The 27,324-nt window shown below is 44.0% G+C and overlaps 1 protein-coding gene across 2 annotated transcripts in view; it reads right to left on the bottom strand.

Moving 5' to 3' along the window:
- The window catches only part of ADAMTSL3 (ADAMTS like 3), a 2,197,206-nt gene that overhangs the window by 738,691 nt on the left and 1,431,191 nt on the right, over positions 1 to 27,324 (bottom strand). For both annotated transcript variants that reach the window (XM_069222572.1, XM_069222573.1), the window contains exons 9-10: positions 18,609 to 18,766; positions 13,484 to 13,595 (exon numbers count right to left, since the gene is read on the bottom strand). In XM_069222572.1, coding sequence (XP_069078673.1) covers positions 13,484 to 13,595; positions 18,609 to 18,766 — 270 coding nt within the window. The remainder of the gene's footprint in view (positions 1 to 13,483; positions 13,596 to 18,608; positions 18,767 to 27,324) is intronic.

The raw sequence follows: 27,324 nt of genomic DNA, 5'->3' as shown, positions 1-27,324 counted from the left end.
GGTGACGTCAGAGACTCCTTCTGATAGGCTCTTACCTGTGTTGCTAGCCTATCCTCCTTCCTAAGTAGCCAAACCTCCTTTTCTGGCTATTTAGGGTCTCTGCTTTGGGGAATTCTTTAGATAACGAATGCAAGAGCTCATCAGAGTTCCTCTGCATCTCTCTCTTCACCTCCTGCCAAGGAATCGACCGCTGACTGCTCTGGACGCCTGCAAAACCGCAACAAAATAGCAAAGACGACTACTGCAACCTTGTATTGCTGATCCTGCGGCCTTATCAACTGTTTTCCTGGTGGTGCATGCTGTGGGGGTAGTCTGCCTCCTCTCTGCACTAGAAGCTCTGAAGAAATCTCCTGTGGGTCGACGGAATCTTCCCCCTGCAACCGCAGGCACCAAAAGACTGCATCACCGGTCCTCTGGGTCCCCTCTCAGCACGACGAGCGTGGTCCCTGGAACTCAGCAACTCTGTCCAAGTGCCCCCCACAGTCCAGTGACTCTTCAGTCCAAGTTTGGTGGAGTTAAGTCCTTGTCTTCCCACGCTAGACTGCATTGCTGGGTACCGCGTGATTTGCAGCTGCTCCGGCTCCTGTGCACTCTTCCAGGATTTCCTTTGTGCACAGCCAAGCCTGGGTCCCCAACACTCTAACCTGCAGTGCACGACCTCCTGAGTTGTCCTCCGGCATCGTGGGACCTTCTTTTGTGACTTCGGGTGAGCTCCGGTTCACTCTTCTTCGTAGTGCCTGTTTCGGCACTTCTGCGGGTGCTACTTGCTTCTGAGTGGACTCCTTGTCTTGCTGGGTGCCCCCTCTGTCTCCTCACACAATTGGCGATATCCTGGTCCCTTCTGGGCCACAGCAGCATCCAAAAACCCTAAACACGACCCTTGAAGCGAGCAAGGTTAGTTTGCGGTCTTTCTGCATGGAAACACCTCTGCAAACTTCTTCACGACGTGGTACATCCATCCTCCAGAGGGGAAGTTCCTAGTCCTCTTCGTTCTTGCAGAATCCACAGCTTCTACCATCCAGAGGCAGCTTCTTTGCACCCTCAGCTGGCATTTCTTGGGCATCTGCCCACTCACGACTTGAGTGTGACTCTTGGACTTGGTCCCCTTGTTCCACAGGTACTCTCGTCTGGAAATCCATCGTTGTTGCATTGCTGGTGTTGGTCTTCCTTGCAGAATTCCCCTATCAAGACTTCTGTGCTCTCTGGGGAACTTAGGTGCACTTTACACCTACTTTTCAGGGTCTTGGGGTGCGCTATTTTTCTAACCCTCACTGTTTTCTTACAGTCCCAGCGACCCTCTACAAGCTCACATAGGTTTGGGGTCCATACGATATTCGCATTCCACTTTTGGAGTATATGGTTTGTGTTGCCCCTATACCTATGTGCTCTCATTGCAATCTATTGTGACTGTACATTGCTTGCATTGCTTTCTATTGCTATTACTGCATAATTTTGGTATTGTGTACATATATCTTGTGTATATTTGCTATCCTCATACTGAGGGTACTCACTGAGATATTTTTGGCATATTGTCATAAAAATAAAGTACCTTTATTTTTTAGTATATCTGTGTATTGTGTTTTCTTATGATATTGTGCATATGACACCAGTGGTATAGTAGGAGCTTCACATGTCTCCTAGTTCAGCCTAAGCGGCTCTGCTAAGCTACCCTTTTCTATCAGCCTGAGCTGCTAGACACCTCTTCTACACTAATAAGGGATAACTGGACCTGGTGCAGAGTGTAAGTACCCCTTGGTACCACTACAAACCAGGCCAGCCTCCTACATAACCCTTATACAGTTGCCTGAGTTTCATGTTCATGCATATATGCAGACCGGGAGTCATGGATGGTCGTCACTGTAGCACGAAGACCCTGTTGGGCATTGTGACAGTTGTTGCTGGAGCTTCTCGTTAGTGGTCACCAAGGGCTGTTGATGGTGTAGCACGAAAAGTCAGGTTCACCAGAGGTTCACGTTGGCAGGGTGGTGCAACAGCAAGAACTTGGCATGAAAAAGCCAGCTTGCATTAATGAATAGCTCAAGACTTTCAGATCACTTCTTTTCTTTAAGGGGGAGCTCAATTGATGCCACAACGAGGGCCTGGGTCAGAGGAGGCATCTCTTGGGGATCAGCAACACACTCAAACAGAGGCCAGCAGGACTCAGGCATGTCCAGTTATAGGTCCAGGCACATTCAGTGCAGCAGATCAGCTGCACATTTGCAGACAGACCTCTGGAGCTTGTTGTGACCCTTTACCTCAGAACAGGAGGCCAACTAACTATCCCTTGGAATCTCTCAGGTGGGTTGGGATGAAGTGAGCAGGTCCTATCTTTCTTCTAAAACAGCAGGGCAGGCCTGAGTCAGCATTGCAGTCCTCTGTCGATAGGGCAGTCCTTTTTCTGTAGTGTCCACATGTCCAGAAGTGTCCTGAAGAGTGGGTTTGAGGGTCCCATTGTTATATCTGATGCCAGCTTTGATGTGAGGGATGCTTTTGGAGTTTACTTCCACAGAAGTGTATGCACTTTCCAGCTTCTGTGCCCTGGCCCCAGTCTGTCTGCAGTCACAATAGGTTAGTGTGAAGTTCTTTGTGTGTGATCTAAGGCAGTGTCTTTGAAGTAGAAGTGTGACGGGTGGCAGTTACACCCCTCCCATCAAGTCAAGGTAGCTCATCCTGCCAAAACCCTTGCCCGCTATTGTGATACTGTCTAGGAGGAATACACAAAGGCCAACTGGCAACTACATCTAGTCATGTGACCCAGGAAACATGCAGCAGGCATGAAATGGTTAAGACAAGAAAATGCCAACTTTCTAAAAGTGTCATTTTCAGAATTGTGACTTAAAATCAGACTTCACCATTAAAGAAGACTTAAATGTTATAAGGAAACCAAATATTAACCTATGGTAGAGATAGGTCTTGCAAGAGTGGAAAACAAATTTGAGAGCTTTTTACTACTATGACATGTAAAACTTAAAAATACATGTCCAACTTTTTACAAAAGTGCATCTTTCCCGATGGGCTGTTTAAGACGTCCTCTGGGGTGACTTATATGTACTAAAAAGGAAGGTTTAGGCCTGGCAAAGGATTTATTTTGCTGTGTCGAAATGGCAGTTTAAAACTGCATACATGCTGCAATGGCAGGCCTGAGGCATGTGTAAGGGGGGTACTTAAGTGGGTGTCACAATAAATGCTGCAGGCCCACTAGTAGCATTTAATTTACTAGCCCTGTATTTATGGTATACGACTTTGCTAGGGACTTAAAATTTAATTAAGTATGTCAGCCAGATATAAGTCAATTTTACTATGTTTTAGGGAGTGAGCAGAAGTGCTTAAACACTGGCTGGCAGTGATAAAGTGTGCAGAGTCCTAAAGCCAATAAATAGAACTTCCGCAAACCAGAGGGGTAAACGCAAAAAGTTGATCCCATAGAGTAAGTCAGATACAACAGTTGGCTTCTCCCTATAGCCAACTCAGACCTACTATGTTGGGTTTAAGCCTTCACACAAGGCAACTATCAGGTATACCATAATAAAACTACAAACACACACACAATGCTGTAGTCAAAACAATATAAAATCTCTACTAGTATAGCCACATAAGGATTACCATAGTACAATTTGTTCTGTCTCTATATGTTGTTCAGGTAGGTCACCAACACCAAAACCCTTGTCTACTAAGGTAATCTGTGTGTTTTTTGTCAATGTAACAAAATACCTACCTCTAGGCTTTAGCACAGTGTAATAATAATTCACCCTTAAAAGCTTATTGCCTTTAACGCATATCCTTGACAATAAGTACTTAAGGCTACTTACTTACTTTGTCATAACTTTTCCTTATAAACAAATCATGCTTAAAGAATCTGACATCATTTCTCCCAGTGAAATGTTAAAGCCTCTAGCCTTTACCAATGGATTTACAGGACTACTGAAGTATGCATAAACTGGCAACCAGCATGCATCCAGTTGTAAAATTACAAATATGTACAAAATTATAGCTGGCACTGTAATATATAACACCTCTCAATAAGGCCTAACAAGAATCAGTACAGTGAAATTCTGCTCCCTTGGTTTGTCAGAGTGGATGACCAACACCAAAACCCTTGCTTACTATGGTAATCTGAGAGATTACATGTATCTAAATATCTTTCCACAGAATGTATCATAATGTGACATCCTATTGGATTTACTGTATGTTTTTTTACAATAATAATCCAAGCCTGCACCCTTCATAATACACAGATCAGACCTATGGCTTCTGGCATAACACTTTCTTCCACACCAATTGAGCCTATTGCAGCTATAATTGATTTATCACCATAACCAATTTGGACCTACTGTACTGAACATTAGCTTCCCCACAAGGCAACCATCAGCTGTACCATTATAAAATCGAAATGTAACAAAATTGCAGTTGGCAAAGCAAAATACTATTTCTGCTACCAGGGCTAAACAAGAATTCTCACAGTGCAAATTTTCTATAACCATGATTTGTCAGAGGGTGTAACAAACACCAAGGGGGTTATTCCAATTTTGGAGGAGGTGGTAATCCGTCCCAAATGTGACGGATTTACCACCAGCCGTATTAAGAGTTCTATAGGATATAATGGACTCGTAATACGGCTGGTGGTATATCCGTCACTTTACCGTCACTTTTGGGACGGATTACCACTTCCTCCAAGGTTGGAATAACCCCCCAAGTCCCTTACCCACTGAGGTAATCTGTGAGATTCCATGTAACAAAAAACAACCTCCAGGCTTTAATTCAGAGTAATAACAATCCACCCTTAAATGCATATTGACCTTACAATGTTACAATATACTTTCTACACTGTGCAAGACCAACTGCCTTTATCGTAAATTTTCATAATAAATTATTGCCATGTCACCATAACCAACTCAAGCCCACTGTACTAAGCATAAGTTTTTACAATTCAATTATGCTGCATACAGTTGTAAAAGTAGAAATTATACAAAATTACAGCTGTGAAAGTAAAATAGTAGCTCCCTAAAGAGAGTCTGGAAAAGATTATTGTAGTAAATACCTTCTATTCCCACAGTTTATTGTTGTGAACACCCAACATCAACACTCTTGTTTTGTATGGTAATCTGTGAAATGACATGTAGCATAATACCTGCCTAGAAGTTTTAGCACAGTATAGTAACAATCCATCCTCAAAGATCTGTTGTATTTAACACATCCTGTCATAATAAATAGGTTAGGCAAACTGGGTTTGTACATAAACCATCTAATATCAAGCATACAGTTATAAAATTATACATATGCAGAAAGATACAGCTTGCAAAACAATATACAACCCCTATCAACAGGACCAAATAAGAGCCATCACATTGAAAATCCCCAGGATTTGTCACAGTGGGAATCCATCGCCGAAACCCTTTCCCTCTAAGGTAATCTTGTTGATTACACATAACTAAAAATATGTCTGTATGTAGCCTGTCACACAATGTGATAAAAACCAACTATTAAAAGCTAGGCCAATTGCCAGACACATGGCATAGGACATAAAGTTTCCAACTGAACTAATCAGGCCTGTAGCTTGTCATTATAATCAGCTCTGGCCTACAGTTGTGAGCGTAAGCTTTTCCACAAGGCAACTATCACAGTCATACAATTAGAAAGAAACAGAAAATTGCAGTTTGCTAAGCAAAATACTATTTCTCCTAATACAGATTCTCACATGGCAAACCTTCGATATCCGTGATTTGTCACATGGAGCAACCATTGCCTACGATGGTACCCTGTGAGATTCAGTGTGGGAAAATACCTATTGTTAAACTGTAATATAGAATAATAACAATTAACACCTAAATGCCTATTGACTTTAATATATGCTTTTCACAATAAATATATCTTGCCAGGTCTAGTGCCTTTTCCATTACATTTCATGTTAAACAAATGAGGTCAAAAGTCTGATCATTGGCTTACCACCATAACCTACTTAGGGGGTCATCTTGACCCCGGCGGGCGGCGGTCGCCGCCCGCCTGGAGGGAACCGCCATATGGCCGCTCCGCGGTCGAAAGACCGCGGAGGCCATTCTGGCTTTCCCGCTGGGCTGGCGGGCGACCACCAGAAGGCCGCCCGCCAGCCCAGCGGGAAACCCCTCCCCACGAGGAAGCCGGCTCCGAATGGAGCCGGCGGAGTGGGCATGTGCGACGGGTGCAGTTTGCACCCGTCGCGTATTTCAGTGTCTGCTAGGCAGACACTGAAATACACAGTGGGGCCCTCTTACAGGGGCCCCTGCCGTGCCCATGCCATTGGCATGGGCACGGCAGGGGCCCCCAGGGGCCCCGCGGCACCCCCTACCGCCATCCTGTTCCTGGCGGGCGAACCGCCAGGAACAGGATGGCGTTAGGGGGTGTCAGAATCCCCCATGGCGGCGCAGCAAGCTGCGCCGCCATGGGGGATTCCAAGGGCAGCGGTAAACCGGCGGGAGACCGCCGGTTTACCCTTTCTGGCCGCGGCAGAACCGCCGCGGTCAGAATGCCCTTTGGAGCACCGCCGGTCTGTCGGCGGTGCTCCCGTGGCCGGTGACCCTGGCGGTCACCGGCCGCCAGGGTCTGAATCAGGCCCTTAGTCCTTTATGTAATATAAACTTTACTTCAAGTCAAAATGTACAATGCAAGCAATCTTTTTAGTAAAAGCACACATATTTGATTAAATAAAATCCACTACTCAGGAACCCAAAATGCGGATGGTGCTTACTTAAGCCTGTCTCTGAAAGTTCTTTTGTGTTGATTACAGATTTAAGTTGTACTGTCAAGTCAGACTTAGAAAATCTATGTAGATTAATGGCACCCTCAGTATCCCACACAGCTATCAAACATAAATCTGTCATCTAAAGTCTAAGGTTAATAATGGAAGGGAAGGATGCTGGGATAGCATACCTCGTGCTGCCCTCCTCCCATCGGGGCTGCTGCCAGAAACAGACAAACACCATAAATCATAAAGTTATCTAAGACACTACACTAGCATGTGTGTGTTCTGAAAGTTCAAGCTCAGGTAGCTGGATAAATAAACAAAAAGATCACAGCTGCATGGAGAGCAAATGTTTTTTTTTGTGGAGGCACACAATGTCTGCCATATCAAAACATGTACTCTTGTCTCCCAAAAGGTGGGTGAAGCCAAAGCCCCTTTTTTGTGAATACCCTTTCTAGTGATGCTGACATAACAGCTTAGTGACAACGGTGCTGTTGAGACAAACCATGAAATAACAGACCCCGATCTCTTCACCCTTGTTAGAAATGGGGTCTTTGGTTGGCAGTCGCATTACCAACTGTCCAAGCAAGGACCCTCACTCTAGTCTGGGTAAAAGAGAATCACACTCAGTTAACCTCCGCTCAGCCCCTTGGTAGGTTGGCATGAGCAGGCAGGCTTAACTTCAGAAACAATATGTAAAGTATTTGTACCAACACACACAGTAACTCAGTGAAAACACTATAAAATGACACAACACAGGTTTAGAAAAATAGGAAATATTTACCTAAACAAAACAAGACCAAAACGACAAACATCCAAAATACACAAGTCAAGTTATGAATTTTTAAGGAATCAGAGTCTTAAATCCTTTAGAGAACAGTGAGAACACTGTTAGCATAAAAAAGTACCTGGGTTGCGTCAAAATAACACCACGTGGGCGAGTGTGCGTTGGAAAAGACCAGCAATGTGTCGATTTCTCACTCGCAAGCGAGACTGTGCATCATTCCTCCTCCGGTCAGGTCACCGTACATCGTTTTTCCCCTCAGCAGGAGAGCGATGCACCGATCAGGACAGGCACCCTTGGCTTTGCGTGGTTTTTCCACACCCAGCGTTGTTGTGTCGAAAATTCAGTCGCACAGTATCACAAAACCGTGCTGCGTGGGATTTGCGTCCTTATCCGCCTCTGATGCGTTGTGTCGATCTTCCAGCCGCGATGCAGGTGGAGTGTAGATTTCAGCCGCAGAGCCGGCGGTGCGTTATTTCGCAGCTGCGTCTCGGAAGGTGCGTCAAAATTTCCCCGCACAACGGTCTGTGCGTGGATTTTCAGTCTTGGGCTGCCAGCTTCACCTTTCAAGGGCCCAGGAACTGGATGGGGCACCACTTGGCAGGGCAGGAGTCTCAGAAGAGAGTCCAGGTGCTGGCAGGGGAAGACTTTGATGGCCCTAAGACTTCAACAACAGGAGGCAAGCTCAGGACAAGCCCTTGGAGATTTCTTCTCATGTAGGAAAGCACAACAAAGTCCAGTCTTTGTCCCCCTTCACAGGCAGAAGCAGCAGCTGCAGGACAGCTCCACAAAGCACAGTCACAGGGAGGTCAGCACTTCTCTTCAGCTCTTCTCCTTGGCAGAGGTTCCTCTTGATTTCCAGAAGTGATCTGATTTTCAAGGGTTTGGGTGCTCTTCTTAGCCCCATTTCTGCCTTTGAAGTAGGCCTACTTCAAAGGAAAGTCTCTCTTGTTTGTGAGATCCTACCTTGCCCAGGCCCCAGATACACACCAGGGGGTTAGAGACTGCATTTTGTGAGGGCAGGCACAGCCCTTTCAGGTGTAAGTGACCACTCCTCCCCACCCTCCTAGCACAGATGGCTCATCAGGATATGCAGGCTACACCCAGCGCCCTTTGTGTCACTGTTTAGAGAGATGTGCAAACAGCCCAACTGTCAAACTAACGCAGACAGGGAATCCACAAACAGGCAGAGTCACAGAATGGTTTAAGCAAGAAAATGCCTACTTTCTAAAAGTGGCATTTTCAAACACACAATTTCAAAAACAACTTTACTAAAAGATGCATTTTTAAATTGTGAGTTCGAAGACCCCAAACTCCACATGTCCATCTGCTCCCAAAGGGAATCTACACCTTAATCATATTTAAAGGCAATCCCCATGTTAAGGAGGGATAGGCCTTGCAATAGTGAAAAATGAACTTGGCAATATTTCACTGTCAGGACCTATAAAACACATTAGTATCTGTCCTACCTTAAACATACACTGCACCCTGCCCATGGGGCTACCTAGGGCCTACCTGAGGGGGGTCTTACATGTAAGAAAAAGGAAGGTTTAGGCCTGGCAAGTGGGTACACTTGCCAAGTCGAATTGGCAGTTTAAAAATGCACACACAGACACTGCAGTGGCAGGTCTGAGCCATGTTTACAGAGCTACTAATGTGTGTGGCACAACCAGTGCTGCAGGCCCACTAGTAGCATTTGGTTTACGGGCCCAGGGCATCTCTAGTGCTCTGTACTAGGAACTTACGAGTAAATCAAATATGCCAATCATAGAAAGCCAGTTACATACATATTTTATATAGGAGCACTTGCACTTTAGCTCTGGATTGCAGTGGTAAAGTGCCCAGAGTAACAAAAACAACAAAAACAGAGTCCAGCACACATCAATAACCAGGGAAACAAAGGCAAAAAGTTAGGGGAGACCACACTAAGGATGCCAAGTCTAACAACCCTGTAGAAGGATGATCCTGCAAGAAATCTGAGACAGAAAGATTTTTCAAATAGCTCTCCTAAATACAAACTTGTAGAGTTAGCTAAAATGTAATCTCAGATCCGAACAAGGAATGTCTCAGTGTAAAGCATGCATGAAGGAGCCTTAGTTCTTAAAGTCCAAAATTTAGAATAAGTCAGTAATTGGCAAATTAAAACTTTTCTCTCAGTGTTTTTTTAAAATAAGATACATTATTTCAAAGTCGTAAATGAAATTATGCGACTCGGAAACTGCGGGGAAACTGCTGGATTTAGTGTTTAAGTTTCCACTTGGCAAAATGCAAAACATTTAATGTGTGTGTGACACTTGAAACTGTACACAAATTAATAAAAATGGTTGAGCTAATCATAAGAAAAAGACTACATTTTGGAAATCAAACCCATGTTGATAAAGTGTAAGAATCAGGACTGGGAAATGTGATGCAGGCAACATAGAACCTAAAGTAAATAAAATGTAACTATTGCAGGCAATAAAACTGTATCTATAAATATTTTAGAAAAATGAGCTTGTAAGTAAAAGACTGCAGCTATGGAAATTCAGTATTGATACAAGGAAGCAAACCAAATCAGAAACAAATACTTTGACTGAAGTTTGTACTAGATAAAAAAGATCAGAGCAAGGGGGCTTTCTAAACGCTGTAACATTCATTATAGCATGTGACACTATTAGAAATGAGGTCTTTGGTTGGCAGTCAGATTACCCACTGTGCAAGCAAGGACCCTCACTCTAGTCAGGGTAAAAGAGAATCACCCTCATCTAACCCCTGCTTACCCCCTTGGTAGCTTGGCACGAGCAGTAGGCTTAACTTCAGAGTGCTAGGGGTAAAGTATTTGTACCAACACACACAGTAACTTAATGAAAACACTACAAAATGACACAAAACTGGTTTAGAAAACTAGAAAATATTTATCTAAACAAAACAATACCAAAATGACAAAAATCCACAACACACAAGCCAAGTTATCGTTAAAAACGCAAAAAGAGTCTTCATGTAATTTTAAACACACACTAACACTGTTAGCGTAAAAACGTACCTTGGGTATGTCAAAAATAACCCCGCAGGGCAAGTGTGTGTCAAAAAGGGCAGCTTGCGATGCGCCGATTGCACTCACGAGCGAATCCTTGCGTCATTTCTCATTTCGTCGGGTGGGGTGCGTTGTTTCTTCTCTCCACAGGAGAGCGATGCGTCGATTCGGCCAGCACTCTTGGGTCCAGGCAGGCCTTGTGTTGTTTTTACACACCCAGCAGTACTTGCGTCGGAAATCCAGCCGCATGATGATCTGAAAATCACGCAGCCTGGGTAACAATCTCACCAGCCTCCGTCAGCGATGCTGTGTGTCGTTTCTCCAGCCTGGGGCATCGATCTTCGGGTCGCGTTTCAGGCGAGCATCGATTTTCAGACGCGACGCCAGCGGCGCGTTGATTTTTCAGTCGCAGATCGGAGTTGCATCGATCTTTTCTCTGCACTACAGTCAGTGTGTGGATTTCTTCCTCTTAGGCTGCCAACTTCTCCTTTCAGGGTCCCAAGAACTGGATGCGCACCACTTGGCAGAGCAGGACTCTCTCCAGAGACTCAAGGTGCTGGCAGAGAGAAGTCTTTGCTGTCCCTGAGACTTCAAACAGCAGGAGGCAAACTCTAAATCAAGCCCTTGGAGATCTTCACAAGATGGAAGGCACACAAAGTCTCTGGCAGAAGCAGCAACTGCAGGATAGCTCCACAAAGCACAGTCACAGGCAGGGCAGCTCTTCTTCCTCAGCTCTTCAGCTCTTCTCCAGGCAGAGGTTCCTCTTGGTTTCCAGAAGTGTTCTAAAGTCTGTGGTTTTGGATGCCCTTCTTATACCCATTTTCTCCTTTGGAGTAGGCCTATTTCAAAGCAAAGTCTCTCTTGAATGAGAAATCCTGCCTTGCCCAGGCCAGGCCAGAGACACTCACCAGGGGGTTGGAAACTGCACTGTGTGAGGGCAGGCACAGCCCCCTCAGGTGGTGTGAGTGACCACTTCCCCCCTCCCTCCTAGCACAGATGGCTCATCAGGAAATGCAGACTACACCCCAGCTCCCTTTGTGTCACTGTCTAGTGTGAGGTGCAACCAGCCCAACTGTCAAACTGACCCAGACAGGAAATCCACAAACAGGCAGAGTCATAGAAATGGTAGAAGCAAGAAAATGCTCACTTTCTAAAAGGTGCATTTTCAAACACATAGGCCCTCATTACAACCTTGCGGGCGGCAGAGGCCGCCCGCCAAAGTTTTAACGCCGAGCGGCCGCCTATGCGGCCGCAATCCCACCAGCCGCATTATGACATCCCCCCTGGGCTGGCGGGCGTAAACAGAGTTTCCGCCTGCCGGCCTAGCGGGGATGTCGGCCACAACATTGGAGCTGGCTCCTAATGAAGCCAGCGGTGTTGCGGCCGTGCGACGGGTGCAGCTGCACCCGTCGCACTTTTCACTGTCTGCTGTGCAGACAGTGAAAAGCAGGGTGGGGCCGTGCCTGGGGGCCCCTGAACTGCCCATGGCAAGTGCATGGGCAGTGCAGGGGCCTCCAGGGGCCCCGCGACTCCCCTCCTTGCCAGCCTTTCCATGGTGGTCTCTACCACCATGGTCAGGCTGGCGGGAAGGGGAGTCGTAATCCCCTGGGTAGCGCTGCAAGCAGCGCTGCCCTGGTGGATTAAAACCACCGTGACAACCATGGTGGGAAACCACTGTTCCCGGTGGTGCAACCGCTGTGCTACCGTCGCGGTCGTAATGAAGCAGATTGTACCGCCAGCCTGTTGGCGGTACCATCGGCAAAACCACCCTGGCGGTCTTTGACCACCAGGGTTGTAATGAGGCCCATAATCTTAAAATCAACTTTACTAAAAGATGTATTATTAAATTGTGAGCTCAGAGACCCCAAACTCCACATGTCTATCCGCTCTGAAAGGGAATCTAGACTTTAATCATATTTAAAGGTAGCCCCCATGTTAACCTATGAGAGGGAAAGGCCTTGCAACAGTGAAAAACGAATTTAGCAACATTTCACTGTCAGGACATATAAAACACATTACTATATGTCCTACCTTAACCATACACTGCACCCTGCCCTTGGGGCTACCTAGGATCTACCTTAGGGGTACCTTACATGTAAGAAAAGGGAAGGTTTAGGCCTGGCAAGTGGGTACACTTGCCAAGTCGAATTTACAGTTAAAACTACACACACAGACACTGCAATGGCAGGTCTGAGACATGATTACAGAGCTACTTATGTGGGTGGCACAACCAGTGCTGCAGGCCCACTAGTAGCATTTGATTTACAGGCCCTGCGCACCTCTAGTGCACCTTACTAGGGACTTACTAGTAAATCAAATATGCCAATCATGGATAAACCAATTACATATACATTTTGTACAGGAGCACTTGCACTTTAGCCCTGGTTAGCAGTAGTAAAGTGCCCAGAGTAACAAAAACAACAAAAACAGAGTCCAGCACACATCAAAAACATGGAAACAGAGGCAAAACGTTAAGGAAGACCACGCCAAGGATGAAAAATCTAACAGACACGTTCTAAAAAACTGATATGGTTTACTTGATAAGTGTGATGGCTCTCTCAATACAAGCTTTTAAGAATATGGATTGATGTGAGCAACATATATAAAATATATTAGTCATTTTAAAAAACAAAAACAAATAACATCGAGAAAACAGCACGTTAAAAATCAAAAATAACATAAAACCTAGTCTTTTAAGCACACAGCCATGACAGTTCAGAACGTTTGCTATACTTCAGCTCACCGCTATTACAAACTAGCTCTTGCTAACCACATTACTTCTACTATATTCACCAGTCGTTTTAAAACGTGCCTGAAATTGTTGCAAATATAATTGTAGGATAAAAAAACGAATACGTGAAAATCATGATGACAATGATTAATGATGACAATGATGTATAATTTTAGGTGTGATATTTTACAGCATTTACATCACAGGTGCAATTTATCATATTAGAATTACAAAACTCACCTCCCCCGCAGGTAACAGTACATGGAAAGAAATCTGTTTGTCTCCATTGATGACTGATCGGTTGATAGAAGAAGAACTGAACTAGGCTGTCTTTTGGAGCAACGTAGCGGGTCTGAAAAGGATTTCAGTAAATGCCTTTGTTAATGTCAGACACACATATAATATCAACATGTCTTCGTAAATGTACAACTGGCTTTTTGGATCAAATTAATTTAAATCTGCACAACACTAATCCTGAACAATGTTTTGACATACCATTTTTGCGTCTTTCACAATACATGAGAACTTTTCTGGAAACTAGGTGAAGAATTAGGTGTACACCTAAGGCAATGAGAGATCTGTGCATCAAATATGACAGTATATTTTTCCTTTTTCCAAGCATATTTTCCTACTGAAACATAGTGCAGCTGTTGTCTGCTCAGAGACAAATATTCAGTGTGTCGAAGGATGGACTTGAAGTTAGGACCATAGACCTACTATCCGCACCATAAATTCCGATTACAGACACGGATGTAGATTCATTGGGATGATTGTGAAATAGTTCCTGCTAATCGTGGTAATTGTTCTTTTTTCATTTGACTAGGTATTAAAAACATACAATGATGCTCCCAAAATATGAACTCAAGAAAACAACCGAGATGGATGTGCTTTCCATGACAAAATGTCTTATAATTGTATTCATTAACTCCCCCACTCAGGGCTCAGAACAAACATATGTAGAATGTAGATCACTGCTTAATTCACTACCTGACAACCTCGATAGCACAGGCTTTAACAATTCCTCCATGAGCATAATTTTTTTTTCAGTTTCAGAGAGCTCCCTTGAAATCAGATTTAGATAGGATAGCTAATTTTAATTGAATTGCTAATGCCAGTCTTGGTAGTCTGGAATTTGCCTTTATCACCACCACCTACATCACACTGTCTTACTTGTATTAAACAGTTTTTCCAGATAGAGTTCACTGCCCTTTTGCATAAGCTGAAGCAGTTCTCAAACAAATGTTGGAGTCGGGAGTGCTTGCAAAACAAAATTATGACATTAATTGGCATGCAGACCACAATAAATTATTTCATTTAAACATGTTGAGTTCACTATAACTTGGCCATTTGCAAATTTCCTTTTCATTTGCCAGTGCCAATGATAATATGTCTAAAAGCCTCTATATGTATATATTTATGTACATGTATGTTAATTCTATAGTGTAAACCAAGCCAAACGTCAGTGGATTCCTCAGATGGCACTCATAAACGGATCAATTACTAGCTATAACCAACTTTAATTTCCCAAAGACCACAAATTATGCAAACTAGAATAGGGAACTCTGAGTAGTTCCCTCATTTTTGCTGCTCCTTCTGACAGAACACATAACACCGGCCTCACTCTAGATTTACCATTCTCAGATTTGTTTCTCTTTTTAAGCAACATTTTAAACAAAGTATTTGCTCCTGTTGAATTAGAAAAAACTGCACCGCTTTTCGCCACTTTGCAACACAGTGTTTGGGCATAACAGTAGTTAGAGTGCTATGACTGTTGAGTTGGAAAAGGACAAATACATTTAACCATTCCAGGTTTAGTACTGCCGCCTGAAAAAATAAAAAAAAATAATCACTGACAAAAGTTGTCCCTTTTCAGTATTGATTAGAGAAGGATAGATTTGCCCAGGCCCAACGGGGCACCATGTATAAAGAAAATTGCATATGCTTGCAATCTTAAGTGTCCCAATAGTTAGGCAAAAAATGGTAGGGAACACAGGGTTGGTGTCTGTTTTAGGTGGAGAGCTGCTCTAGAACACCAGCTGTGTGTCTGTCAGATGGGGAGGTTATGCCTTTTTGCTGAGCACAGTATTACATCCTGAACCCACTGTCAGTTGGATCTGGCACTTACTGTTACTGTGTGTTAGACCTGATAGCCTTAGGGTGTTCTTCCCCTCAAAACTTTGCCTGCTTGTCTCACATTCTTGGTGATTTATTTTTTGGCCTTAGGACTTTGAGCACTTTACCACTGCTTACCAGTGCTATAGTGCATTCACCCTCTCCTTTACCATGGTTCGATTGGTATATACATAATTTGCATATTTAATTTATTATAAGCTCTAGTAAAGTGCACTATATGTGTCCAGGGCACGTAAATTAAATGGTACTAGTAGGCCTGCACTACTTCTTGTGCCACTCACTTAAGAAGCCCTTTAAAACATGTCCCAGGCCTGCCATTGCAGCCTGAATGCAGCGTCACAGTGCCATGTCGACTTAGCATTTAAACCCCCTTGCCAGGGTTTTTTATTACATTTAGGTCACCCTTAAGGTAGGTCTTAGGTAGCCCATACAGCTGTGTTTTATGTAAGTAAAAGACAGGACATATACTTTTAAGTTTAAATGTCCTGGTAGTAGAAAATTCTTAAATTGATTTTCACCACTGTCATGCCTACCTCTCTCTTGGGATAACACTGGAGCTTTTGTTTTAAATTGAATAAGTGGGCACCACTCGGTATAAGAACTGGCCTCCTGACCCTACAACTCAGTGCATTTCTGAACTTGTGGATACTCTGCCAGGAAAAAGTACCACTGTGCTACTCACAAAGACTGCTATAGTGCTGGACTGCTGTTCTGGAAGAACTGCTTTCTTGCTGTGCTGACCTGCTGCCTGCTGCCGTCCTTGCCTGGATGAGAAGGACTAGACTCATAAAACCTGATCCCAGAACCAGAGTGACACCAATGGCTTGCTGGCATGTCCCCTGTCCTTTTGTACTCTCAGAGACAGAAGAGACTTCCAACTCATCGCCTCCAGAACCTGGACTTTGTTTGCTGTAAATCCTGCCCAGCCAAGTGGTGACAATCCAGTCCTGGGTCCTTGAAAGGAGGTATAAAGCGTTGCTCCAGTCAAAAATCCATGCATCGATGCCATTGCACTGCTCGGAACCGGCAAATTTCCATCAACACCTATGCAATACCGCTGCTTCAAGGATTGCAGACATCGCATTGCTGTCAAAGCCAGAGCATCGCTGCTGATGTGAGGTCAGGAACACCGCATTACCAACTGTGTGATGCATCACCTCCATTCCCAACACATTTCTGACTTTGAACGACTTGCGGCCGATAATGTAACAAAATGTACCAGTAATCTTTTAAACAAAACAGATTAATTGTGAATATGTAGCATATGCATACACACACACATGCAGCAGGGATATCTGGCCTCATAGAGTTCTCATCAGCGACAGCCTTCAGTTTCATCCTGCTGGAGATCTTTGACTTTCAAAAAAGAGACTTATAGGCTCATTATGAGTTTGGTGGATGGATGAGCTGACCGTCAAACTCGCAGGGATAAAGCAGCCGTCAACCTTGCTGCCTCCTTGTCATATTACGATGTTCCCGCCGTTCAGCCTGGTGGGAAGAGTGCTCTGGTATTGGTCTCGGCTCCCTTGAGGGAGCCGAGACCAATACCGTAGAACTACAGCACCCTCCGAACAAGCAAGGTCTGCAAAGCAGACATTGCGCATTCTGAGGGTGCTGGGCAAGGGGGCCACTGTACTGCTCATGTCACAGGCATGGGCAGTGCAGGGGCCCCCTTGTGGCCCCAGCACTGTGTTTCTGCTAGCCTTTCCGTGGTGGGGTCCCCGCTATGGGAAGGTTGACAGAAACAGGAGTCGTGATCAGCACGGCAGTGCTGATTTCAGTGCCGCCGTGGCTAACCACGAATCCAACTGCCGTCAGCCCGTCAGGAACCATGTTACCGGCTGTGAAGGCAGTCCCCTGGCGTTCCGACCACCAGGATTGTAATGTGGCAGTTGGACTGACTGGAGTGCGTCGGTCCGACCGCCACCGCGAGTCTGGCAGTCCTTGGACTGCCAGACTTGTAATGAGGCCCCACGTCTGAATGATGAAATCTTCACCACAACCTTGTCCAGCATCTCCCCAACGATGACGCCTATTCTACGGACTCTTCCGGCTTCCTTGACCCGTTGAACTTTATATTCCCAGAAGTTTTACTTAGAAATTTCTTCTAATTCTGAAGTGAAGAGGAAACCATACCTATTCCACTTTGTGAATCCAATCCATTCGAGTCGACCGTTGCCCCATTCAACTTCGTCCTGATCTCACAGGACTAGATATCTGTGGTTTGCCCTTTGAGCTTCAAAAACTATAACTAAAGTTCTACTGATTAGATTTTTGTTCTTTTGGTGTCAAATAATTGATTAAAATGTAGTCTATGTTTCTAAATTAGTGAGGGTTTTCTTTGTTTTATTTTTCACTTACTGTGTAAGTGCTGCATAAATACTTTACACATTGCCTCTAAGCTAAACTTGAATGCTTTGTGCCAAGCTACCAGAGGGTTAAGCACAGGTTAATTTATAGACTTTTTGTGGTTCACCCTGACTGTTGTGGCTGTTGCTTCAGACAGGTTCACATCTCCTAAACCAACAACCCAATTTCTCACAGTTAAACTATACTTTTACTTCTATTATTGTTTGTGAAGGAGACAAGATTTAATCACTACCTAACCAAGCACTCATTGGAGGGAACTTTTATGTTACTTAAACTCTTTATAATAGCAGCTATTGGAAAGAGGTGGCAAATTAATCACCATGTAACCAGGTACCCAATTAATAAGGAGAATACATAACTAGTAATTAATGATGATATTAAAATGAATATTATGAAAAAGTACACTTTAAACTAGGTTTGTTACTGAAGAGAAAGAAACTACATTTAGACGGATGTCAACAATGCGCACAGCCTTTTTTAGGTCAAAGTGAAGGGAGCCAATGGGTAAAGTGGATTGACCCATTGGCACTGGCTGTATTAAGTGGTTTGCGGAAGCTAAATGTAAATAATAAAGTAACAAACCAATGAATGAAGCCCACTGGCACAATGCCCCTCCATGTATATATTAGCCTTTTGGAAAAAGAAAAAATAGGCTAGTGAGACGTTTAAAGCTGCTTCAAAGCCCAGACCTATTAAAGCAATGAAATTACAAGGGTATAGAAATGCATTTCTTTAAAACATAATATTGTTTATTTATAATCATTTAAGCAACATCCCACAGTCACTTGTCACAAAATGCCTTTGCTATTCAATGCTTTGTACTATTCATACATTTAATAACACCTCTGTTAAAAAAGGCTACCTTCACAATGAAATCTGCTCTTAGGGGTCCCGGGATCTTAATAGTTTCTCGTTCTGAGCTCTTCTGAAATTCGAGTGTGGTGTTTTCGATAACATAGACTCCAGGAGCGCTGAAGCTGTGCTCTCCTTTTTCACCTTGCAAGGTTTTCGATTCAATAACTAAAAAAAAAAAGAGACAAAAAGGCAATTAGGCAAAAAATTGATGGCATTCAACGAATGATCCCGGCCTTTGTCAAAGAGATTTATAACAGCTTCTGTTCTACATATACTTAACAGTAGTTTTCCTATTATGATTATAATCCAAAAGTCCGATTTGTAAAATTCAAGGTTGTGGATAAAAATGTCTTGTGTTAGATATGCTCTGTTTCTCGGTGGCATAAAAAAAGCTAAGGAGACCCCCTCCAAAGTACCTCTGGGGGGGGGGGGGTGGGGGGGGGTCTCCACCTGGACCCAGTCAGGGGCCTGTCTGTGTACTGTGTACTGTGCTGAGGGGGCCACCTGAGGCTTGCCCTTCCCCCTTCCCTCCACCCGCACCGCAGGGCTGCAAGGGCCCTTGTTAGGCCACTGGTGGCTCAGATGATCATTCATTATTAAGATTCCATGGGAACTAAACATGATGATCATTCATTATTTAGATTCCATGGGAGCTAAACATGTTGAATGTCAGTCTTCAGCCTGGTGATTCCTGTAAAATTCTGTTGGAATGTGGAGACTCATACAAAAATGAACTGGCAAAACCAAAAGATGCTGGACGTTGGATACCAGCCTTTTGACTTTTCTAATGCCTATTTCATTTTGCTATGGCTTTAATAATGCTTTGTTTTTGAGCAGCTGCCAGATATTTGCCATGATATAAAGTAAACATTGGCTAAAAGCAAACAAATGTTTTGGCCTTACCATGCCCACTTTGCCACAGCAATTCTTGGTAGTGAAGGCAACTACTTTGGATGGATGTGCTCCTTGTGGAAATCAGAAGCCCAGCATTGACAATGAAGTTAGTAACTGACTAAAGTGAGTTTACATCCCATGCTGTATGTTGTAGTGGGCGGAAGTGAAATGTGAATTACATACCAACAACAAATCAATGAATGAAGAGGGCTGGCTGAAAGATCCTATAACTAATTATATTATGCATAATTTTAGTAACCTCTGCAGGGCTTGGTAAACACAAGATCTAAAAATGGTGTACGTTTTATGTAAGGGTACACCGCTTAGCTGAAGGCTTCTTACTACTAAAGTGATCACTAATATTGTACCAGAGACTACTGTTTTTAACAGCGTTATCCACTCAAGTTATCTGTAGAATCAAATCTCCAACTTTTTAAATTGTTGTTGCATGGACACCCAGCATCTTTGTTTGCAGCTGAGCTGAGCCCTTTACCACTGCTGATCAGTGCTAAAGTGCAAGTGCCCCCTGTATAATTGGTGATCATGATTGGTTAACCATGATTTGCATATTGTACTTACTAGTAAGTCCCTAGTATAGTTCACCATATGTGCCTAGGGCCTATTAATCAAATGCTACTAGTGGGCTTGCAGCACTGGTTGTGCGACCCACATGAGTAGCCCTGTAAACATGCCTCAGACCTGCCATTTCAGCGTCTGTGTGTAGTTTTGAAATTCCATGCCGACCTGGCAAGTGCACCCACTTGCCAGGTCCAAACCTTCCCTTTTAGTACATGTGAGGCACCCCTAAGGTAGGCCCAAGGTAGCCCAATAGGCAGTGTGCAATGTATTTAAAAGGTAGGACATGTACTGGTATGTTTTACACATCCTGATAGTGAAATACTGATCAATTCAGTTTTCACTATTGCAAGACCTATCCCTCCCATAAGTTAACATGGGGATTGCCTTAAAATATCTCTTAAGCATAATTTCCCATTGGGAGCAGATAGAGATAAGGAGCTTGGGGTCTCTGAACTCCCAGTGCAAAAATACATCTTTTAGTGAAGGTAGTTTTTAACTTGTGTGTTTAAAAATGGCACTTTTAGAAAGTGGTAATTTTTTTGCGTAACCATTCTGTGCCTCTGCCTGGCTGTGGAATACACGTCTGGGTCAGGATGACAGTTGGGCTGGTTGTGAATTAGACAGTCACACAAAGGGAGCTGAGGTGTGCCCTGCATATCCTGATGGGTCTTTCTGGGCTAGAGTGGTGGGAGAAGCTGACACCTGCACCTGAATAGGGCTGTGCCTGTCCTTACACAATGAGGTTTCCAGCTCCCTAGAGTGTGTCTGGGATCAGGGTAGGAAAGGCAGGGTCTTGTGCACTACAAAGACTTTTTATTTGACGTTCACCTACTTTAAAGGCAGAAATGAGTATAAGTATTGGACCCAAGACTTTTAGGACACTTCTGGATCAACAGGAAACTCTGCCAAGGAGAAGAGCTGTGAGGAGGGGTACAGCCCCTTTGCTGTGTGTGCTTTGCTGGGTTGGCCTGCAGTTGCTGCTTCTGCTTTGGCGAGGACAAAGACTGGACTTTGCTGTGTATGTTGCTTGTGAAGTTGTCTCCGAGGGCGTGGACTGAGCTTGCTTCCCGTTAAGAGGTCTCAGGGATATCAAAGACTTCACCTGCCAGCCCCTGGATTCACTTGCGGAGAACCCTGACTTGCCAAGAGGTGCCCAATCCAGTTACTGGGCCCTTGAGAGTGAAGTCTATCAGAAGAACAAGAAGAACCAGGCACACAGACTACGGACAACTCCAGACCTGGCACCACTACCTGGCTCTGTGCTCCTGACTGCACCAAAAGCAGTAGTCCCTGCTGAATTGTGATGACCAACACCACAGGCTCAATCCAGCACTTTGAAGTACTGCAACATCATGAGTCCCGAGTGCAGTGTCATGACATCTTTGACACCCGGCACTGTCTGAGGCCTCGTGGTGTTACTGCAACACTGCACGCCTCATCATGTCTTGACCAGCTGGACTCATCGACCCCGCTGGATCACAAGGAATCGATGTCTCACTTTAGATACCGCCTCACCTCCGCTGCCTCTGTAAGGAACTGATGCCTCACTTCCCCTGCATAGCAGTAAGGAACCAACGCATCACTTCCTACATAGCAGTATGAAACCAATGCTGCACCGACCCCAGTGATGCCTCACCTCCCCGACTTCTAAAGTACTGTACCTAGAGTCCATGCGACTCCATGACCGACGTCATACTCCCTCGCGAGTGGCGTCAGACTTTTGGGAATTACTCCATCACTATGCTGTGATAGCACTAGTTGGAGCTATTGGGGTCATTCCGACCTTGGCGGGCGGCTACTGCCGCCCGCCAGGCGGAAACTGCCATGCGGCCGCCAATGCGGCCGCACTCCCACGGCCCTCATTCCAACATTCCCGCTGGACCGGCGGGCGCTAACCAAGTTAGCGCCCGCCGTCCCAGCGGGAATGAGGCCGCAACACAGAAGCCGGCTCCGAATGGAGCCGGCGGTGTTGCGGCCGTGCGACGGGTGCAGTTGCACCCGTCGCGCTTTTCACTGTCTACTAGCAGACAGTGAAAAGCTGGCCGGGGCCCTGTTAGGGGGCCCCTGCACTGCCCAGGGGCCCCAGAACACCCCTTACCGCCATCCTCTTCCTGGCGGTGAAAACCGCCAGAAACAGGCTGGCGGTAAGGGGGTCATAATCCCTAGGGCAGCGCTGCAAGCAGCGCTGCCCTGGTGGATTATCGCCGCCGGGGCAGAAATGGCAGAAAACCGCCGGCCCCGGCGGTCCGACCGCGGCTTTACCGCCACGGTCAGAATACAAAAAAAAGCACAGCCAGCCTGTTGGCGGTGCTTTGGTCTTTTTTACCCTGGCGGTCTCGGACCGCCAGGGTCAGAATGACCCCCATTGTGTTTCTAAACACTTTATTGAGATTTAACCTTAACAATGCATATCTTTACTTGTGTGTATTGGATTTTTGTTATGTTGGTCTTGTTTTACTTAGATGAATATTGGCTATTTTTCTAAACTGGTGTGGTGTCCATTTGTATTGTTTTCACTGTGTTACTGTGTGTGGATGCAATTACTTAACACATTGTCTCTGAGATAAGCCTGACTGCTCATTCCAAGCTACCAAGGGGGTGAGAGCAGGGGTTATCTTAGGAGTATGAATCCCTTACCTTGACCAGAATGAGGGTCCGTACTTGGACAGGGTGCAAACTGACTTTCTACGAGAGACCCCATTTCTAACAGCAGCACTCATTTTGAATGCATCAAATTAAATAGTCTTGGCCTATCCTTTCGTCAAACGACACTCGCACTCTTACATTAGTGGACAGTTTCGATCTAACAATCAGATGGCAAGAGAATAAACATTATCAGGTAGACTGTTGAACACAAATGTGATAAATATGTCAGACCCAAAGCTTCTTTGCTAGATGGACTATTTTTACCTGTATAACTCTTAAGAAATGTTCCCATCATTCGAGGCGATTGATTTAATACACGAGTACAACAACATCAACGTGAAAAAACATGTAGTCATAAACTGAGCTGCTTAAAAGATTGAGGGGGTGATTATGCAAATGTCGGTCTGGGCAGCCATGCCGGCGGTAGCGGTAATTACGGCCACCGGCATGGCGACACATACAGCCATATAATGGACGTGGCAAAACCGGCACTGGCGTAACTCCGACAGGCTTCCGCCACCAGGCAGCGTGGTGAGGGCAGAGTTACATATCCGGAAGGGCAGCGATGCAAGCAGCACTGCATGCCGGATAATGTACCTGATTCCACCAGCCTTTCCCTGGCGGTTCATCCCACCAGAGAAAGGCTGGCAGAATGGGTGCCTCGGGCCCCTTGCAAAGACCCGTCATACAGGTCACTGCCCGATATACGGGCACTGATATGCGCGATGGGTGCTGTTGCACCTGACGCACTGCTACATTGGCAATTTACAGGCCCTGCTTCTGCTGGCCGGCTGGCGGAAACACTGTTTCCGCCCACCGGCCTAGCGGAATGATCATTATGAGGCCGGCGGGGTCTTCAAAGCGTTGGTGGTCTTTTGTAGCCCGCCAGCGCCCAACTTGGCGGGTTTTCCTGCTGAGTTCATAATGTGGGCCTGAGTACCTTTTCAGTGGGAAAGCTTATTTTGAAACACTAGGAGTGTCAGAGGCACAGTGGTAAGTCATAGAAAATAGAATAGGGTGAAGAGGAACGGTGCCATGGAGGAAGTGTATAAAGGGAAAAGGAGTAAGTGTGAAGTGGGTTAATTTTCAGGAATTCCTGTAATGAACAGTTTTCAGGACCTCTAGAAGAGGAGAAGGAGACAATATAGAGACTAATCAGCAACAGGAATTTATGGGGACCAAGGAGGGTGATATTGGGGCACACACGGGAGTCGTATGAAGTGGAACAGTGTCAGGGAGAAAAGGCCATAGTGCAAAGACACAGTAATTGTGGGAAAGGGAGCAGTTTAAGAAACCATGAATAACAGTTGAAGTGAACAAAAAAAAGGCAATGTGAGAAAAGAAAAGCAGAGTAGGAGGTGCGAAACGGGACACAGGGAACAACTAGGGCGTCCCCTGATAAAGAAAACTAAAAATTAAAGTAGCACTCAAAATAAAGAAAACTCATTACAAACAGGGAAGCTTGTGATATTCATACTCAGTAGTTTGCACTAATTTCTGATGCCACTCAGAGATAAAGAACTCACAATGCAACTGTAGACAGGCCTTGACAGAATTTTAGGCCTCACCCCCTCCATATGAATGTACACATAATCTAAGTAGTATATTTCAGCCTCATGAGTTGCAACAGTATGTCGTGGCTCAAGTCGCTAGGCAGAACAGACTTGGAGCTCAAGTCTGCATATAACCACTAAACTTCAATTAGGGAGCCTCCATAAGAAACATACTATCACACAAATGAGTTACAAGTTAGAAGAAGATATAATACTATGTCAAGGGTTATATGCCCCAAAAAGTATTCGCTCAAGTATTTCATGGTCGCTATTTAAAATGAGAAGACATCTTACCATTGCTACAATGGATACCCCTTTTTGGCTGTGAGCCTCTCTTGGAAAAAGTGTTAGATGCACTCACCACATCCTATAAATTCCATTCTGTGAATGTATCCAATGACATTAGGTGGTAATTTACATCTGAGCTGATAACTAACATGTCTTGGCCAACTAAAATTATACATTATTGTTGTTTCCCATATTGGAAGGATTTGAGAAGGATGGGTCTGAGGAAACGTCACAAATGTGGGAAGTGAATTTGATGCTCAACTTTCAACTGCAAATATAGGGAAATATATTGAGAAAACAAATCGACTGCAGCACAGATAGCTGGAGTAACCATGCCAAAATTGTTACTATTGTACTGCGAGTAAGGGGTAGGGTCAATGGGGTGATTTATGAGGGGCTTAATATGAATGCCCGGATGGAAATAAAACCTTTACACAAGACAAGCAAATAAAGATGTCCCATTGAACTATCAATTAATAGCTCTTCTGGACAGGATGACCAAAATGATATGCCAACTTAGTGCTTAGGTGTTTAACAGCTTAGTCCCATGGGATTGGTATAGTTCCCTTTGATCGTAGTGGCTTTCATGAAAGACATTCTACTAGTATTCCCTTTCTACTTTATAATAAAAATCTTTTAATAATGAATATTAGACCACTTAGCCTCCAGCAGAAGTTAATTGACCTCCAAAATTACTGTAATGCAAATATATTAATTATTAAAGGGGCCATCCGGTGAATGATGCAATATTGATCTCAAAACCCTCGCTGATATTATCAAACAAACATTGTTGAATGCCTGTTGTTGTTGATTGTTAGAGATGCAGGACAGTGCAAAGTGAACTTTTTTTCTCTATATTAGTTTTTGCACAAAGGAGATAAAAAAGTTATTTAGTGAATGTTCGATTAAAAACCTGAACACATAGATTCAATTTTCTAATTGTTGAGAAGCCATAGGTCACACATATCTATCAAAACTTTAAGTTCATTTTGATTTATGTGGTGGTTTTTCATAGAACTCAATACAGTATGCATTCAAGGTGAAGGTCATCCACCAGGCATTAAAGGGGGTACTAATAACTCTAGACTATAGAGTTGACGGGAAGAAAATGAAGATCTGTTGCTTAAAACAACCTTTTCCCCCTTTCCTTCTGCTTAGCGATTCAAGCATTGGTAGATCTAAGATACTCATTTTAGACTATTATGCCCCCATCACACAACCTGAGATCCATATACACACTGAGAAACCTTTAAGCACAAAACATGTCTCAAGTGCATGAATGGAATGCTTGCTTGGGCAGAGCTCCGTTCAAATGAAGAACGTTTTCAATAGCTTCTTTGAAATCCCTTTTGTGGGAAATGCAGTAGACAATGATTTGTCATATTTGATTGGGGAAAAAATTGTATTTCTTTTCTTGAACTTGCTAACTGATTGGATGTTTTTCCTCATTTAATGGAGATATGCAACTGTCTGTGTTAACGTTAAGGGTGGGAGTCAATCTTGGGTGGCAGATTAAGGGTCTGATGTCTCAAATTAATGCCTGCAAAAAAGTATTTGTTTGTACGTAAATATAAAATATGATGCACTTCATCTTTTATGAGATTGTACACTAATGTTGTCTTCTGGCAGGCAGGTTCTCAGTCCATTATTTAAAAAACGACACATTAGTCAACCTTTCTGATGCAGTAAGCTTGATTGATTGAGCTGCCATTCTTTCATGTAGCCTCCTTTTTAAAAACAGATGCAGAAACATTTTTATATTGTGATTTACGATTTGGAGATTTTGGGGCATATTTGCACTATGCGCTGAATTTGTGTCATTGCGTTTGTGCAGTTTTGGGTCAAAAAGTATAAATATGGGCCTTTATGTTTTGAAGTGAAATATTATTGATGATGCTGATTTTTTCAACAATTGTCTTGATGAGTAACTAAAATGTTACCATGGAAATATGCATGCAGAGAGGCATTTTGTGAACTGTTATTGGTGTAAGCTTGTTTTTAGATCACCAATAAAGATGAATAAACCTATCACCTTGATTGACTCGAGAGGTGAAAGGAAAGCCAGACAACAGACATAGACATAACCATTTACTACATCTCAGTGTTAGTTGAAGAGGTTGTTCGAGTTCATGTGTTCAATTATCTCGTACTCGCCACCTCTACAAATATTAGCTTCGGTTTTCCTGTTTCTTTAGCGACAAGATTGTTTTCAGAAGAGGTTCAGCCATGCTGTCATTGGCACTTTTGTTAACAAATCCGATGCCAGTTAAACTAGAGGAATTAATCTGTGTCCAGTAATCAGCATTAATAGTCATAACAGGCTAGTGAAACATGTAAGATATCATACTAATAGCTGCCACAATAGATCCTGGTGTGAACTGACAAACAACGACAAAGAATGACATATCGTATCTACTTCTTCATACTGAAACTAAGTAGCGCCAGCAAGCAAAACATAGCACAATACAGTTCTGATTTTCAAGTAGACATACACTTGGTGTTTAATTTGTGAATAAATTAAGTGGCAGGGCCCTCGTCAAGAGGCCTCTTCTGCTTGCATCGCCCACTGCCGCTGTCAGCCCTGCCAATTACAATATCAACCCAACTACTGACCATCACACTAATACAAGTGTGATAATTCTAATTATTCCGGGTCGCCAAAGCCATAAGAATGACGTTGCCAGAAATATTATTTATTTTTAATGTATATTGAATTAATAAACAACTGTTGTTGTGCTATTATCTAAATTAGACATCCTGCGC

The sequence above is a fragment of the Pleurodeles waltl genome, chromosome 3_1 (genome assembly GCF_031143425.1).
Source record: "Pleurodeles waltl isolate 20211129_DDA chromosome 3_1, aPleWal1.hap1.20221129, whole genome shotgun sequence".
Taxonomy (NCBI): Eukaryota; Metazoa; Chordata; class Amphibia; order Caudata; family Salamandridae; genus Pleurodeles; species Pleurodeles waltl.
The sequence above is the reverse complement of the archived record's forward strand: the minus strand, read 5'-3'. Positions and strand labels throughout refer to the sequence as shown.